The following is a 12,285-nucleotide window of genomic DNA, read 5'->3' on the forward strand; positions in this document are numbered from 1 at the left end:
TGTGGTTACTCTTATTAGTAAGACATATTCTGAATTTCTCAGCTTCCCTGACTGCTCCTTGTAATTTTAGTCTCAGGCTCGAGCCCTATGTCAATGACCAGCTCACCTGGACTGATGACAGGGACCTCCTGGCTCTGCTGCCTAGAACCTCACCCTTTAATGTCCTGCCCACAAGGCTGAGCATCTCCTGTACTCATCCTTATTCCACTGTTCTGGAACTTCATACATTCTTTGGACAGGGCACCTGGTACAAAGAAGATACATGAATGTTGATACATTTTCCCCTTCAGTTATCCAGTGAATCGTGCATATTCAGAAAAGATCAACTTCCAAATATACCAATTTTGTTTCACTTAAAATTCAGTGAATTTCTGGAAAGCACACAGATGAGCAGAATATGGTGCCATTTCTCCAGAATGCTTGCCTTTAGCAAGGAGAGTCTCTTTGTTTGGGTGTGTGTGTCTGCTTATGGAAAATACTTCTCTGGTGAAAGTGTCTCCTTTAAGTACTTACTCATATCAATAGTTCCTTTTCTTGTGGAAGAATGTATTTTTAGTGCATAAAGAGAACTTTCTTCTGAGTCTGCCCATAATAACTTTATTTTTGTCTCTTTTTGTAAAGGAAAAGGCCAAAGTTGTGGAGCCCCTGGACTATGAGAATGTTATTGCCCAAAGGAAGACCCAGATTTACAGTGACCCCCTTAGAGATCTGCTCATGTTCCCAATGGAAGATATATCTGTGAGTTCATAAGCACTTTTTTAAAGAACAAAAACTATTATTTTCCAAGCCAATTGTCAGCAAGAATTACTTTGTCTTCCAGATCTCGGTGATAAGTCGTCAGCGCAGAACAGTACAGTCAACTGTACCAGAAGATGCCGAAAAGAGGGCTCAGAGTTTATTCGTCAAAGAAGTAAGGGGCTTAATGGCCAAAGAACATTTGTTTTATACATATATATATATATGTATGTATATATAAAGAGAGAGAGAGTGAGAGAACATATACAAAATATATCTTTAAACTTGAAATTTATTTATACAAAATATTTAAAATATTTTTCCTCTAACATAAATGGAAAGTAAAGTTACTAAAGTTAATCAATATACATAACAAGTCTATATGATATGATACAGAAGATACAGCTTAAATATTTCATTTGCATGAGTAGCATGTTACTATTTTTCATGGGCTTGCACTCAGAGGATTCAGAAAGACATACAAATTGGGATTTATTGTCACCATTTGGGCTACAGAAACATAGTTGATCCCCAAAAGAATTACTGACATTTCCCAAGTCGTTTTCTAAAGTTGATCAGTATATTTCAGGACAGTAGATATGTTTGCTTTTACTATATTTCAAATTAACGATTTCTATTTTCTTTCAGTGTATTAAAACATATAGCACAGATTGGCATGTAGTTAACTACAAGTATGAAGACTTCTCTGGAGACTTTCGAATGTTGCCATGGTAAGTTTAGAATTCAGAGAAAATGTTCAAGAAGAGAATTATTACACTTTAAACCTATTAAAATTACCTGTGAAGGGGCTGGGTTTAGCTCAGTGGCATAAGTGCCTGCCTTGTAAGCAGGCAGTCATGAGTTCAGTTCCTGGTACCGATAAAAAGGAAAAAGACAAAAAAAAAATTACTTGTGAAACTGCTCAGTTATAGTAAGGCAAAACTTCAATTAGTGTATTTGGTAAATTCAGTGTTTTGACTGAATGAATATGTTTTAAATTTGCTCATGAAAATTTTTTCCAAAATGCATGAGCTCACTTTTTGTCTTTGATGCACCTGTATCGATCTGTATCTGTACTGATACATCTGTATCTTCAGTTGATTATGGATAATGTAATGAGCATTTTCCAGTGGTGTTAGTGAAAAAATTACAAGATACCCCAGACATTCCTTGAAAAACGTACGTCTCTGTCATGTGAGTGGAAAAAATGGCCTGAGCACACTGGCTCAGGAGCTAGATTATGATGGATCAGATCTTAATTCTGCCACTTACTAACTGGATGATCTTAGAGCAGTCACACTTGTTTGAGCTGTCTCCTTTCTCACATTTCTCGCCTCTACCACTGCTAACCTTATAGGATATCATATGGAAGATGCTTTAGAAGAAGTAAGAAAGAAATAAGATGTTTGTATAAGCTTTTTTAGTTTGCAAAAATCTTTTCTAGAGAAGGAAACTAAATACTGAAATGGCCAGTCCAAGTTCATAAGGCAAACAAATGAAAAAGCCAGAATAATACTGTTATTTTTTGCTCTGCAGAAACAGAGATGGTTCTGTCATTGCTAATAGCTCTGGCACACATTCCTTAGCAACTTCTGCCTTCCTTAAATATCTGGGCTTGGTTAGGTCTTTGTTGCTGGCTGTGCGTGTGGGAATCCTTGTATAAAAAGCATTATAGGACTAGTGATGTAGCTTGGTGTGGTAGAACGCTTGACAGCATGTGTGAGACCCTAAGTTTGATTCCGAGCACCACACAAACAAAGCAATGTGACTTTACTCCAGGGGGAGAATCTGTTGAAAGAAGAAAAGTATTTTTCCTTCTTATGTTTTGGCATTTTGTAGTTTGTGGAAGAAAGTTTACTCATCTTGCTTTTATTTGTTGTAGTTTATCTGTTCAGTGTCTAAAACAGTTCTCTTACATTTTCAGCAAATCTCTGAGACCAGAAAAGATTCCTAATCATGTGTTTGAGATTGATGAGGACTGTGAGAAAGATGAGGTAATGATGGGGCAACTGCACTGGTTTCTTCAAGGTCACTTATGCTGAAAAAGTTTCTAAAGGGAATTCCCTGTGAAAAGATGCTGCAAGGAGTTGTGAATTATCTCTGGTCAGATTTCAAACTCATTAGTGTCTTAAAAATTTTTAAAAAGAAGTGCTGCATTTTCAAATGATGGTTAGGAAGAATCAAGTGAAATGGACTGGGATTTGTGTATCACCCACCTCGGGAGCAGGCTTGTAGAGATGATTTTCTTGTGTTGGGCATGTGCTATGGTGATTTATCTGGATTCCTCTGCCTAATACATTCCTTTTGGGACAGGTGGCTCAATGTCTGTGACATTTGGAAGTACAATTTGCCAGATTGCGTAATGCAGAAGACTTTCTCAGAAGAGAGCCTATAGTTCAGAACCTATTGAGTGCCTATTGTGGGTACGGCACAGAGCCCTTCTACAGTCAACAATTTTAAACATTTATAGGAAGGGAGGACTTTATATTTTAATGATGAAATGGGGGCAAGGCCCAGTTCTGTGTCCCCCAAACATTGACTACTTAAATTGATGGTTTGCTATTTTACTTATGTATGCCTTTTTCTGTTTTAGGATTCATCTTCTTTATGTTCTCAGAAAGGTGGTGTGATAAAACAAGGCTGGTTGCATAAAGCAAATGTAAATAGCACCATCACGGTTACCATGAAGGTAGGAAATAGTCATTTTATTATTCTATCGTTTTAAAGAATGTATCAGTCTGGAAATAGTGTTTATTTTACAGTGAGCTGTAGAGAAGAAAAACTTAAATGAGAAGATCTCACAGATTCATGGAATTTTAAAAATCTGAAACAGGATAAATTTAGAAGCGTAACTTGTTAAAGAAATGTAATGTAGCTACTATCTTCTGAATTCGGAAGTTTAAGAAGGGGGCTTTCAGCTGAGTGAATAAAACAACTTTGAAATAAAGAGCATCAGAGATTCATATTTATGAGTAGAAGCACTGGGTAACTCAGTTCTTTAGCAGATATTAATTAGGTGCTTATTAAACTGTTGGGAATTGTATGGATAAATGAGACAAGGGTCTGTGGTGTCCAGCAGCCTCCAGAGTAGTTAAGAAATACAGCGAATCAGCTCTTATGTGGAGCTGTACATTAGGTTGGACAGAACAGCCTAGCTGGGGAATTTTAGTAGTTTGGACAGGATAGTGTATTTGGGTAAAAGATGTGTGTGGGTCAAAAGTAGAAACACTGAAAGGGAAAACATTAGCACAGACCCTTGAATGCCTTGGATGTGAGCCTGGCTTTTTGTTCAGGAGGCTGTGAAGAGCCGTTGAACTCTAAGGAAATGCTGACACACTTCTTGAAGATTCTGAGCAGAAAAACAAATTATTTCCCAATTCTAAATATAAGTGTTCTTTCAGATATTCAGTATAAGACCATGGGGTTTGCTGAGGATGATTCACACTTACATTAAGTATTAAAAGTCATTCTATCTTTCAGATAGCCTGCAAGTAGAAACCATGGGTATCTATCAAAGGAAGATTCATTTTATCTTAATTTAATATTTTACCTGCTACTTTCTCTTTATTGGTCATGTCTTTTTCTCACTTTCTTTTCAAATCTGGAAGATAATGAATCCAAAGTGTAGACTGCTTCCTTTATCTTCTACATGGGAGGGAAGCATGGGCTTCAGCATGTTGTGATAATAAGAAAATCCATTTATTGAGGCCTTAATGTGTGCCAGGCACCATACTGAGTGTTTTATATTCTCTGTCTCGTTTAATCCTCATGACAGCCCCATGAAATAAACACTAGTATCATGCTTAATTTATGAAAATGGTAAGTGAGGCACAGAAGAAATGCAATAATGATCCGTGACATAGCTCCAAGTTTTCAGAGGTGGCATTTGAACTCTACGAGGCTGATACCAGATCTTGTGTTCTTCAGTAGAACACTATCTTGCTCACTAGCTGAGTGAGACTCAAGTCTTTATTATATGTCCTGTCAGAGTTACCAGGTTCTGAAATACATACGTGAAGGTTATAATTCTGTGCAGAGTGTCAGAAAAGAGCTCTTTTGTTTTTTAATTTAAAAGTGATACATAATAATTGTATATATTTATGGGTGTATGTGGTGATATTTGGTGATATTCTCAAAATATTACAATGTTTTATCCATACTTAGGCTTTAGCTGAACACTAACAAAATATACTGTAGCAACTCTGGATTCATAAAACAAGGTATTAGAAAATTAATATATTTATAAAACAATTCACAAAAATCCTTGTAATTATTTATCTTAATTCCATTGGATTATATTTTGCTTTACATACAACTTTGCAGCTTTTTAGGAGCCAACATATTATAAATAAAAAATCTAGTTGGATGTATAAAAAGTATGTGCTTTACATTTTCTTTTTGATTTTGTGAAATACAGATGTAATGATGTGGTAGGAAGATAAATGAACCCTCATAAAATACCCATACCCTAATTCCTGGAACCTAGAAATGTTCCCTTACATAGCAAACTCCTAATCACAGCTAGTAGGGAGGGCATTTTGAATTGTCCCAGGGGGATCCATATAATCACAAGAATCTTAATAAGTGGAAGAGGGAGGCAGGAAAAAAGAATCAACTAAAGAGGCATGAGAACAGAAGTAGGGTCAGAGCAGGATTCTGTCAGTGGTTGTCATTGAAAATAGAGAAAGGAGTTGCATGCCAAGAAATGTGTGCAGTTTCTAGAAGCCAGAAAGGGACAGGAAGTTGAAATGGAGTCTCCCTTAGCTTGAATTTAGACCAGGACATCCCATGTGGGACCTCTATAGAGCTATAATACGTTTGAATAGTTTTAAGCCGTCAAATTTGTAATGATAGCAGTAGAAAATGAATGTGATCAGTTAGTCAGTGATTGATTGTTCCACTTGTGTATTATCTATCCCTGAGGTTAAAAACTCCAGTACTTACAGGGGCCAGACAGGAGCCATAAATTCATAGAATGGGATATGGGTCTGAGGCAATATGGTGACCTCATGGCTCACATGAAGGGGACAGCTGCCGGTTATAAAAGCAAATTGTTGCTTTTTCACTGTTAAACCAGAGTCTTTGCTTTTTTTTAAACCCCTGTTTGCACATATTTTGACTCTCTCTCTCTCTCTCTCTCTCTCTCTCTCTCTGTCTCTCTCTCTCTCCCTCCTTCTCCCACTCCCTCTCCCTCTCCCTCTCCCTCTCTCTGTAAGAGGGATATACAACTCACATAACATAAAAACATGTATATTTCTTAAAACATTTGCAAAGGAGTAGGAAAAGGAAGGAAATGAAAAATAAGCCATATTGGTCATATGAGACTACACAGCTTTGAACAAAATTTATAGGGGATATTTTGAAACATAAAGGTCATAATGAGGTTTGATAATTGTCTCTGGTTTTAGATTCCATTTATCCCCGAATTTCTCCATTATAGGTTATGAATCTCCACTTTGGATTTCTGAGAGCTAAACATACGTGTTATGTTACATTCTTGTTAACCTTTGAAGTGAAGAATATTAATGAATCTCATAAGCAAATGGAAAGTGACTCAGGTGTGCTATTATCTGAGTCACTGTTCCTGCACTGGAAGCAGGTTTATTCTTGGTGTAATAGGAATCCCCCAATTTAAGGACCTCCAGGTCACACTGGTGAGAAGCTTTGGGAGCTCTGAAAACCAGCACCACAAGGCCAGAGCTCACAGAGTTGAAAGCAAACAACCTTTTCTTATCAGAAAATCCAGGCTTTGAGAGCTCTTGCAAACATAGCAGACAAGCCCAGAAGCTGCCACAGTAAGTCTGAGTATTAGTCATGAACTCATTGGCAAATAATAAGTCATAGAAGCCATGCTTCATCTTTCCTATTTTATCTGAGTCTCCTTGATACACTGATTTGACACTGGTATGCAAGTTGCTTTAAGGCTGTAAAGAAATAAATCAGGGCAGTTTTATGCCTCAAAGAGTGAGTCGTATGTTTGAGGGTCTTCATTCATATGAATGTTTCTGAATTTTAAAAAAGTGTGTGCAATCAGTCATCTGGATTGTTTAAACTATGTACAACTTCAAGCAATTTTTACAAACAAAGCTGACTCTCCTGGACAATTCACCTATCAGAAATAAGGAAATATAATACCAAGAAATGGAGAAATAGAATCAAGAGAGAAGGTACTAAAATAAAATGAAAGAAGATCTGAACAGCCTCAGCAAAGTCCATTTGATAAAAGAAAATGAGAAGACTTCTACTTTACAAGATCTGCTAAGAAAGCAACCACCAGGCCTCCAGTGCAACATAAATGATACGGGAAAGTAATTTGCATTAGGGGGTCGTTTAGAAAGTTAAACCTCAATGCCTAGCTATCACTGATTTTTACAAGAATGTTCAAGTGGATGACAATGGGCTGTAGGGAAAAGGAGATGGCAAAGAGACTAAGTAGAGATTTTTTTTCCATAGCTGAGGCTCAAACTTAGGGCCTTGAACCTCCTATGCAAGTGCTCTGCTGCTTAGCTACCTCCTGACAGAGCTCTCCATATTACAAGATTATAAGTCTTCTATTATTTATAGCTTTTACATCTTTTGGTGCTGAGGACCAAACTCAGGGCCTCCTGCTTGCTAAGCAAGCTTTCTACCACTGAGCGAAATCCCAGCCCAAGACTCTTGTATTTATGCAATAAAAATTTGTGTTTTCCCCAGAGTATACAATTCCCAAGCTCTGGTCAGTTGTTAAGCTATAGTCTGTACCGTTTTCTGCAGTTGTCATTTTTCCAAAAGTGCTCGCTGAGTAACCCAGTTGTTGGCTGGAAAGCTAGTGCTGAGAAACACAGGCTAGAGGAGAACTGCTAATGATGTGCCAAACTTCACATGTCACCCTGCTCAGTCCCCGGGAACTTTATTTCACTAAACAGGATACTAGCCTCATGCAGCTCTTGCAAAAGCTCCGTTGGTTTTCTGGGCACAGTGACCATTTTATTCAGCACTTGCAAATTTGTTTTTGATAGTCATGTTGAAACAGGACAAGCTTTATCCTAGTGATTAATTTTCTCAATTTGTGGTTTCTAGCTAATGAGAATACACCCCACTGCCCCACATGAGTTCCTGGAAAAGTATTGGAGAGAAGTTTTAAGGTATCATAGAAAATCTGTGATTCCTTAAGCAGAAACCTAAGCTGAGTTCTAAGAGAAACCTATTTATTTACATTTCCTTTCCCAAGTAGCTACTAGAGACATCTGCTTTATTTAGCTTCTTTCCATATCAGTGAAAGAATGTAATGTGGACTTTAGATAGCTATGATATTGAACATGACCTGCCCCTGGAATTCAGAACTATTTTTCCTAAGGGATATAATGATATATAGAAGGAGGAAGAATTTGATCCTGAGGGTGGTTTTGCACTTAAAAAATTGTTGCACATTCTTGGCTGACCCCTGGGACATCCACCTTTGTGCATCTTCTTGGCTCAGTGTGATCACATTCCTCTAGCTCCTTCCTCCCCATTCTCGGCAATTAAATGTTGAAGTGCCTTGGTATGTTATTGGGGTTGCAAGTTCAACTGCATGATGTATGACTCACTTCTGGTGCCCTTTCTTTTTTTCTCATAAGAGAGAGCCATTTATTATATATCCAGAGTCCAAAAGTTCTCACTTACTTTAAACTGTTACAGGAGAATTTTTCTCCTCTGCAGTGGGAGAACCACAAATTAAAAGAGCACTTTACCTAAGAAAATACATGCAATATTAAAATAATTTCTGGGAGGTCAGAGTCACTATGTGTATTAGAACAAAAATAGAAAAAAATTTTATCTTATTCCAATTATATTCTCAGGTCTACCAAAATGTCCCTTAGAGCTAACACAAATGGATTAATACTCATTTACTCTGGGTAAGGGATTTCTCACTAATTTATGTTCTGTGTTTTGTTTTCCTCATTCATTGATCAATGTATAAAAACCATTTATTAGGTGCTTCCCATATGCCAGGCACTATTAGGAATCAACAAATTCATCACCAAGTAGATACTGAATTCATTATTCGTACAAGGTATTAGTATTGTGGAAGGTAAAGATGCAGAATGTAATACCTCTGGAAAGATGAGATACACAGGAAAAGTAATTGTTCAAAGGTGGTAGAGAGTCCTAGTGCTATTTGAGTCCAGATTATTGTCAGAAAGGGCTTCTTTCAGAAGGCCAGGTCTTAAAGGAAGGGAATATAAAAGGAGAAGATGATTTTGAAGGCAGTAAGTAGAGGGCAAGTGTATTAGGTGAGGCTGGGTAGCCATGGGAAATAAGGTTTATTTAGCTCTTTGATACATCCCTTTGCCTCAGTTTCTCTTCTGTAACATTTAGCTGAGACTAGTGATGACCACACAAAGTCATCAGAAGGCTTAATTAATAGGATGAAAGCACTTGGCCACAGACTGTAAAGCAGAAAGCTCTCCACAGATGTTAGCAGTTTTTTTAAATTTTATATTATTAGTAGCATTGTTGGAGGGCCTTAAATGCCAGGATCTGACATAAGTCTAATCATGGAAATAACTGAATTGTTGAAAATTTGAGCAAGGACGTGCCGTACTAAAATAAGCCTGAGAAAATAGTATGTCTGCAGCAAGAAGAGTGAATTGTGTACCCCTCCTACTAGACTATGCATGATATATAACAGTTTAAGCTTTTTTCCAGTGCTCAAATATGATAGAATTGTTTAAGAAAAGCTATTTGATTTTTTTTACCCAGGTTCCCAGAGGTTAGCACTATGTAATATTTTAAACTTTGGTAGGACTGGTAAACGATATGATGAGAGATGAGTGATGTGTTACATTGCCAACCTAGTGATAGGAGTTCTTCAGCAGGACAACATTCCTGACTTTCTGCTGTAATTATCCGCAACTCAATTTTCTTGTAGGTCTTGCAATTTTCTTTAATTTTTGCTTAGAACAGTTCTAAGGCCCAGCATGTCTCTTGCTCTTCGAGTTTATCTTTTTGCTTGCTGTATCTGGCATTGTTTTCTGCCTTAGTCAAGTAGGCTCCCTTGCTCCATTTCTACTTTGATGCTTAACCTTTGGAACATCCTTTCCAAGTTTTCTAGTTTATCTAATTAAAAAAAATTCTTTTGCATTGATGGAAGTAAAACCGAGGGCTTACCACTGAGTACAACCCCTAGCCTTGGTTCATGTCATTTAGCAGTAGATACTCACCCTCTAGGTAATACAGATAGGTAAGCATGCTTGATATTTGTTATATACTATGATAAAACGTTTTTCCAACTTTGAGGATAGCGTGTACTCCAACTTTCTTGCTTGTCTTCCATCTTTGGTGCAACTGAATGAAAAAAAAATGCCATTGGTCTTACTCTAGAAAGGGTTCAAAAGTTCATCATTCAAACAGCGCAGGAACTTCAGGAGACTTGGTGAGATCTGATCCCAGAAAATCACCTCCTTTGGCTTTTTCCCTTGCTGTTTTATTCTTCTAGGTGTTCTGAGTGGGTCACTGTTTAGGATCCATGTTCCTCACTGAATAAGTTGAGGAACTTTCAGCTATGGTCACTATTTAGGATAAATAATATAGGCAAAGGAGAGGAGAAAGCCAGTTATATTGGGTATTACAAAGAAACATCATTCTACTGAGTGTGACCCTACAGTGAGACACTATTCTGCTGAAGGAGGAATTATTCATTCATTTTTTTCTTGAAAAATTTTATTGAGTCCAAACATTTCTGTAGACTTATTACAGGAGGTGAAATATGGGCCTTAATGATCTGGAAAGAAATCGGTGATATTAAAAAGGGAGATAGATGAATAAAATATATTTGAATCAAGATCCACACTATAAAAAACATTAATTAATTAGAGTGCTGCAATGAGGGCTCCAACGTGGTGAGGCCCAAGAAAAGACCCAAAGAAAGCAGAAAAGTGAACTGTGTGGATAATGCTGGGGAATAGGATCCCAGGCTGAGGATGCAAAGCTTAGGATATTTGCATAACAATAGATAAACCAGTGCAGATTGAACAGTGTGACTAGACCTAAAGTCTACGAGATAAGCTGAAGCCAGATCATTTACAACATCCCAGGATGTTTCAAATTAAATTCCTTTGTAGCATGTCCATAAAAAATATACAAATTGTATAATGTACAATTGTACATGGGGTACCATGTAGTATTTTGATACATTGTATGATGTTTAAATCAGGTTAAATATATGTCTTCTCAAATATTTATCATTTCTTTACAGTGAAAACATTGAAAATTCTGTCTTCCAGGACTAGCACACCAGGACTTCTTGCTCCTACCTAACTACAATTTAGTATCATCTATCACCACCCCCTGGAATTTTAGTTTTTAATCTAACCTTAATGGGAACCCATCGGAAGTTGTGGACAAGATGATCATTGTTGCTGACATATGATTCTGATTTCCAGTTCTACAAGTGACTTGCCTGTGTGCATTTAAATGTGCTCTTGTCCCTCAGTTTGCTGTTAGGTTCAATGTGGATAATGATACTTATACCCAAGTGATACTAAAAGAATTAGCCATTGGTTATAAAGAACTCGAGGCCTTCAGATAAAAGATATGACGTAGATTAATGACCACTACTCTACATAGTCGTTAGTTTAACATTTGTCTTTTTTCTGAAATGTGAAAATACATGTAGACCCATATCCTAAATAGGCACATTTTGGCATTTGTTTCTATTCTTCTGTTCTTGTTTGATTTTTTGCTCTATCCAAAGTTATCTGTAGCTATTTTGAAGACATCAAAAAGCATTATGGTAACTATTATTGATTTTGTAATGTTTTGAGGCCTGTATTTCTTATACTGGTTTGTTTTGATTGGTTTTATTGTTTTATCCTCTTTAAAATATAAAAAATCTTAAAAAAAGATGCTCTGTTATTTTAGTTCAATGAATTATTTGTAGGTTCTGAAAAATGTGATTTTTCCAGATCATGTGATCTGATCCCATTTTTTCACGAGGGAAAAGCAGAGACTTTAGGACAGTTTCACTGCTAGGTTTCAGGAGGTCTTGGCTGAGAAGCAAGATCATAGGACTTTGAGGCATCCGCTCTTCCCAAATAGTTTTTAGGCAGCGTGCTCTCTCTCCAGATTCATGAACTGTCAACCTCAGTATCATGTTTGGACATATATGCAGGGTTACAGAAAGTGATTTACTATAACTTAGCATCCCTTTCCACCTCTGTTGTAATGATGAACTTGGCTAATATTGGAAGTTGTAGCTGCTGCAAAACTTTTTTGCCTTGTGAGGCAGCTGTACATGAAAAATGTATTACAGACTGTAATTTCAGTGTTAGACATAAATGTTTTGTTCTTTAGTTTCCCTTCTCCTTCTCTGTTTGCTTCTGGCTATGGACTGTGCAAGTAGATTTTATCAGTTGAGCCACTGAAGTTATATACTTCAAATTGTAATTGGATTGCAATCTTTTTTATATTAATTTTTGCCTGGAAATATAATTTTTATCACATAATTATTGTGATATCTTTTCAAAGTGATGTTTTACACAAGTACTCAATAAAGGTTCACTAGAAATAAGCACAGTGTATAATTTT

At 36.8% G+C, this 12,285-nt stretch overlaps 1 protein-coding gene across 4 annotated transcripts in view; it reads left to right on the forward strand.

Moving 5' to 3' along the window:
• Dock11 (dedicator of cytokinesis 11) overlaps positions 1–12,285 on the forward strand; it is a 169,199-nt gene that overhangs the window by 41,704 nt on the left and 115,210 nt on the right. For all 4 annotated transcript variants that reach the window (XM_063246315.1, XM_063246314.1, XM_013150173.3 and 1 more), the window contains 5 exons: positions 622–738; positions 821–910; positions 1,384–1,466; positions 2,660–2,729; positions 3,329–3,424. In XM_063246315.1, coding sequence (XP_063102385.1) covers positions 622–738; positions 821–910; positions 1,384–1,466; positions 2,660–2,729; positions 3,329–3,424 — 456 coding nt within the window. The remainder of the gene's footprint in view (positions 1–621; positions 739–820; positions 911–1,383; positions 1,467–2,659; positions 2,730–3,328; positions 3,425–12,285) is intronic.

Source organism: Cavia porcellus, unplaced genomic scaffold (assembly GCF_034190915.1).
Source record: "Cavia porcellus strain 051 isolate PalLab524CR breed Dunkin Hartley unplaced genomic scaffold, mCavPor4.1 scaffold_3, whole genome shotgun sequence".
Lineage (NCBI taxonomy): Eukaryota > Metazoa > Chordata > Mammalia > Rodentia > Caviidae > Cavia > Cavia porcellus.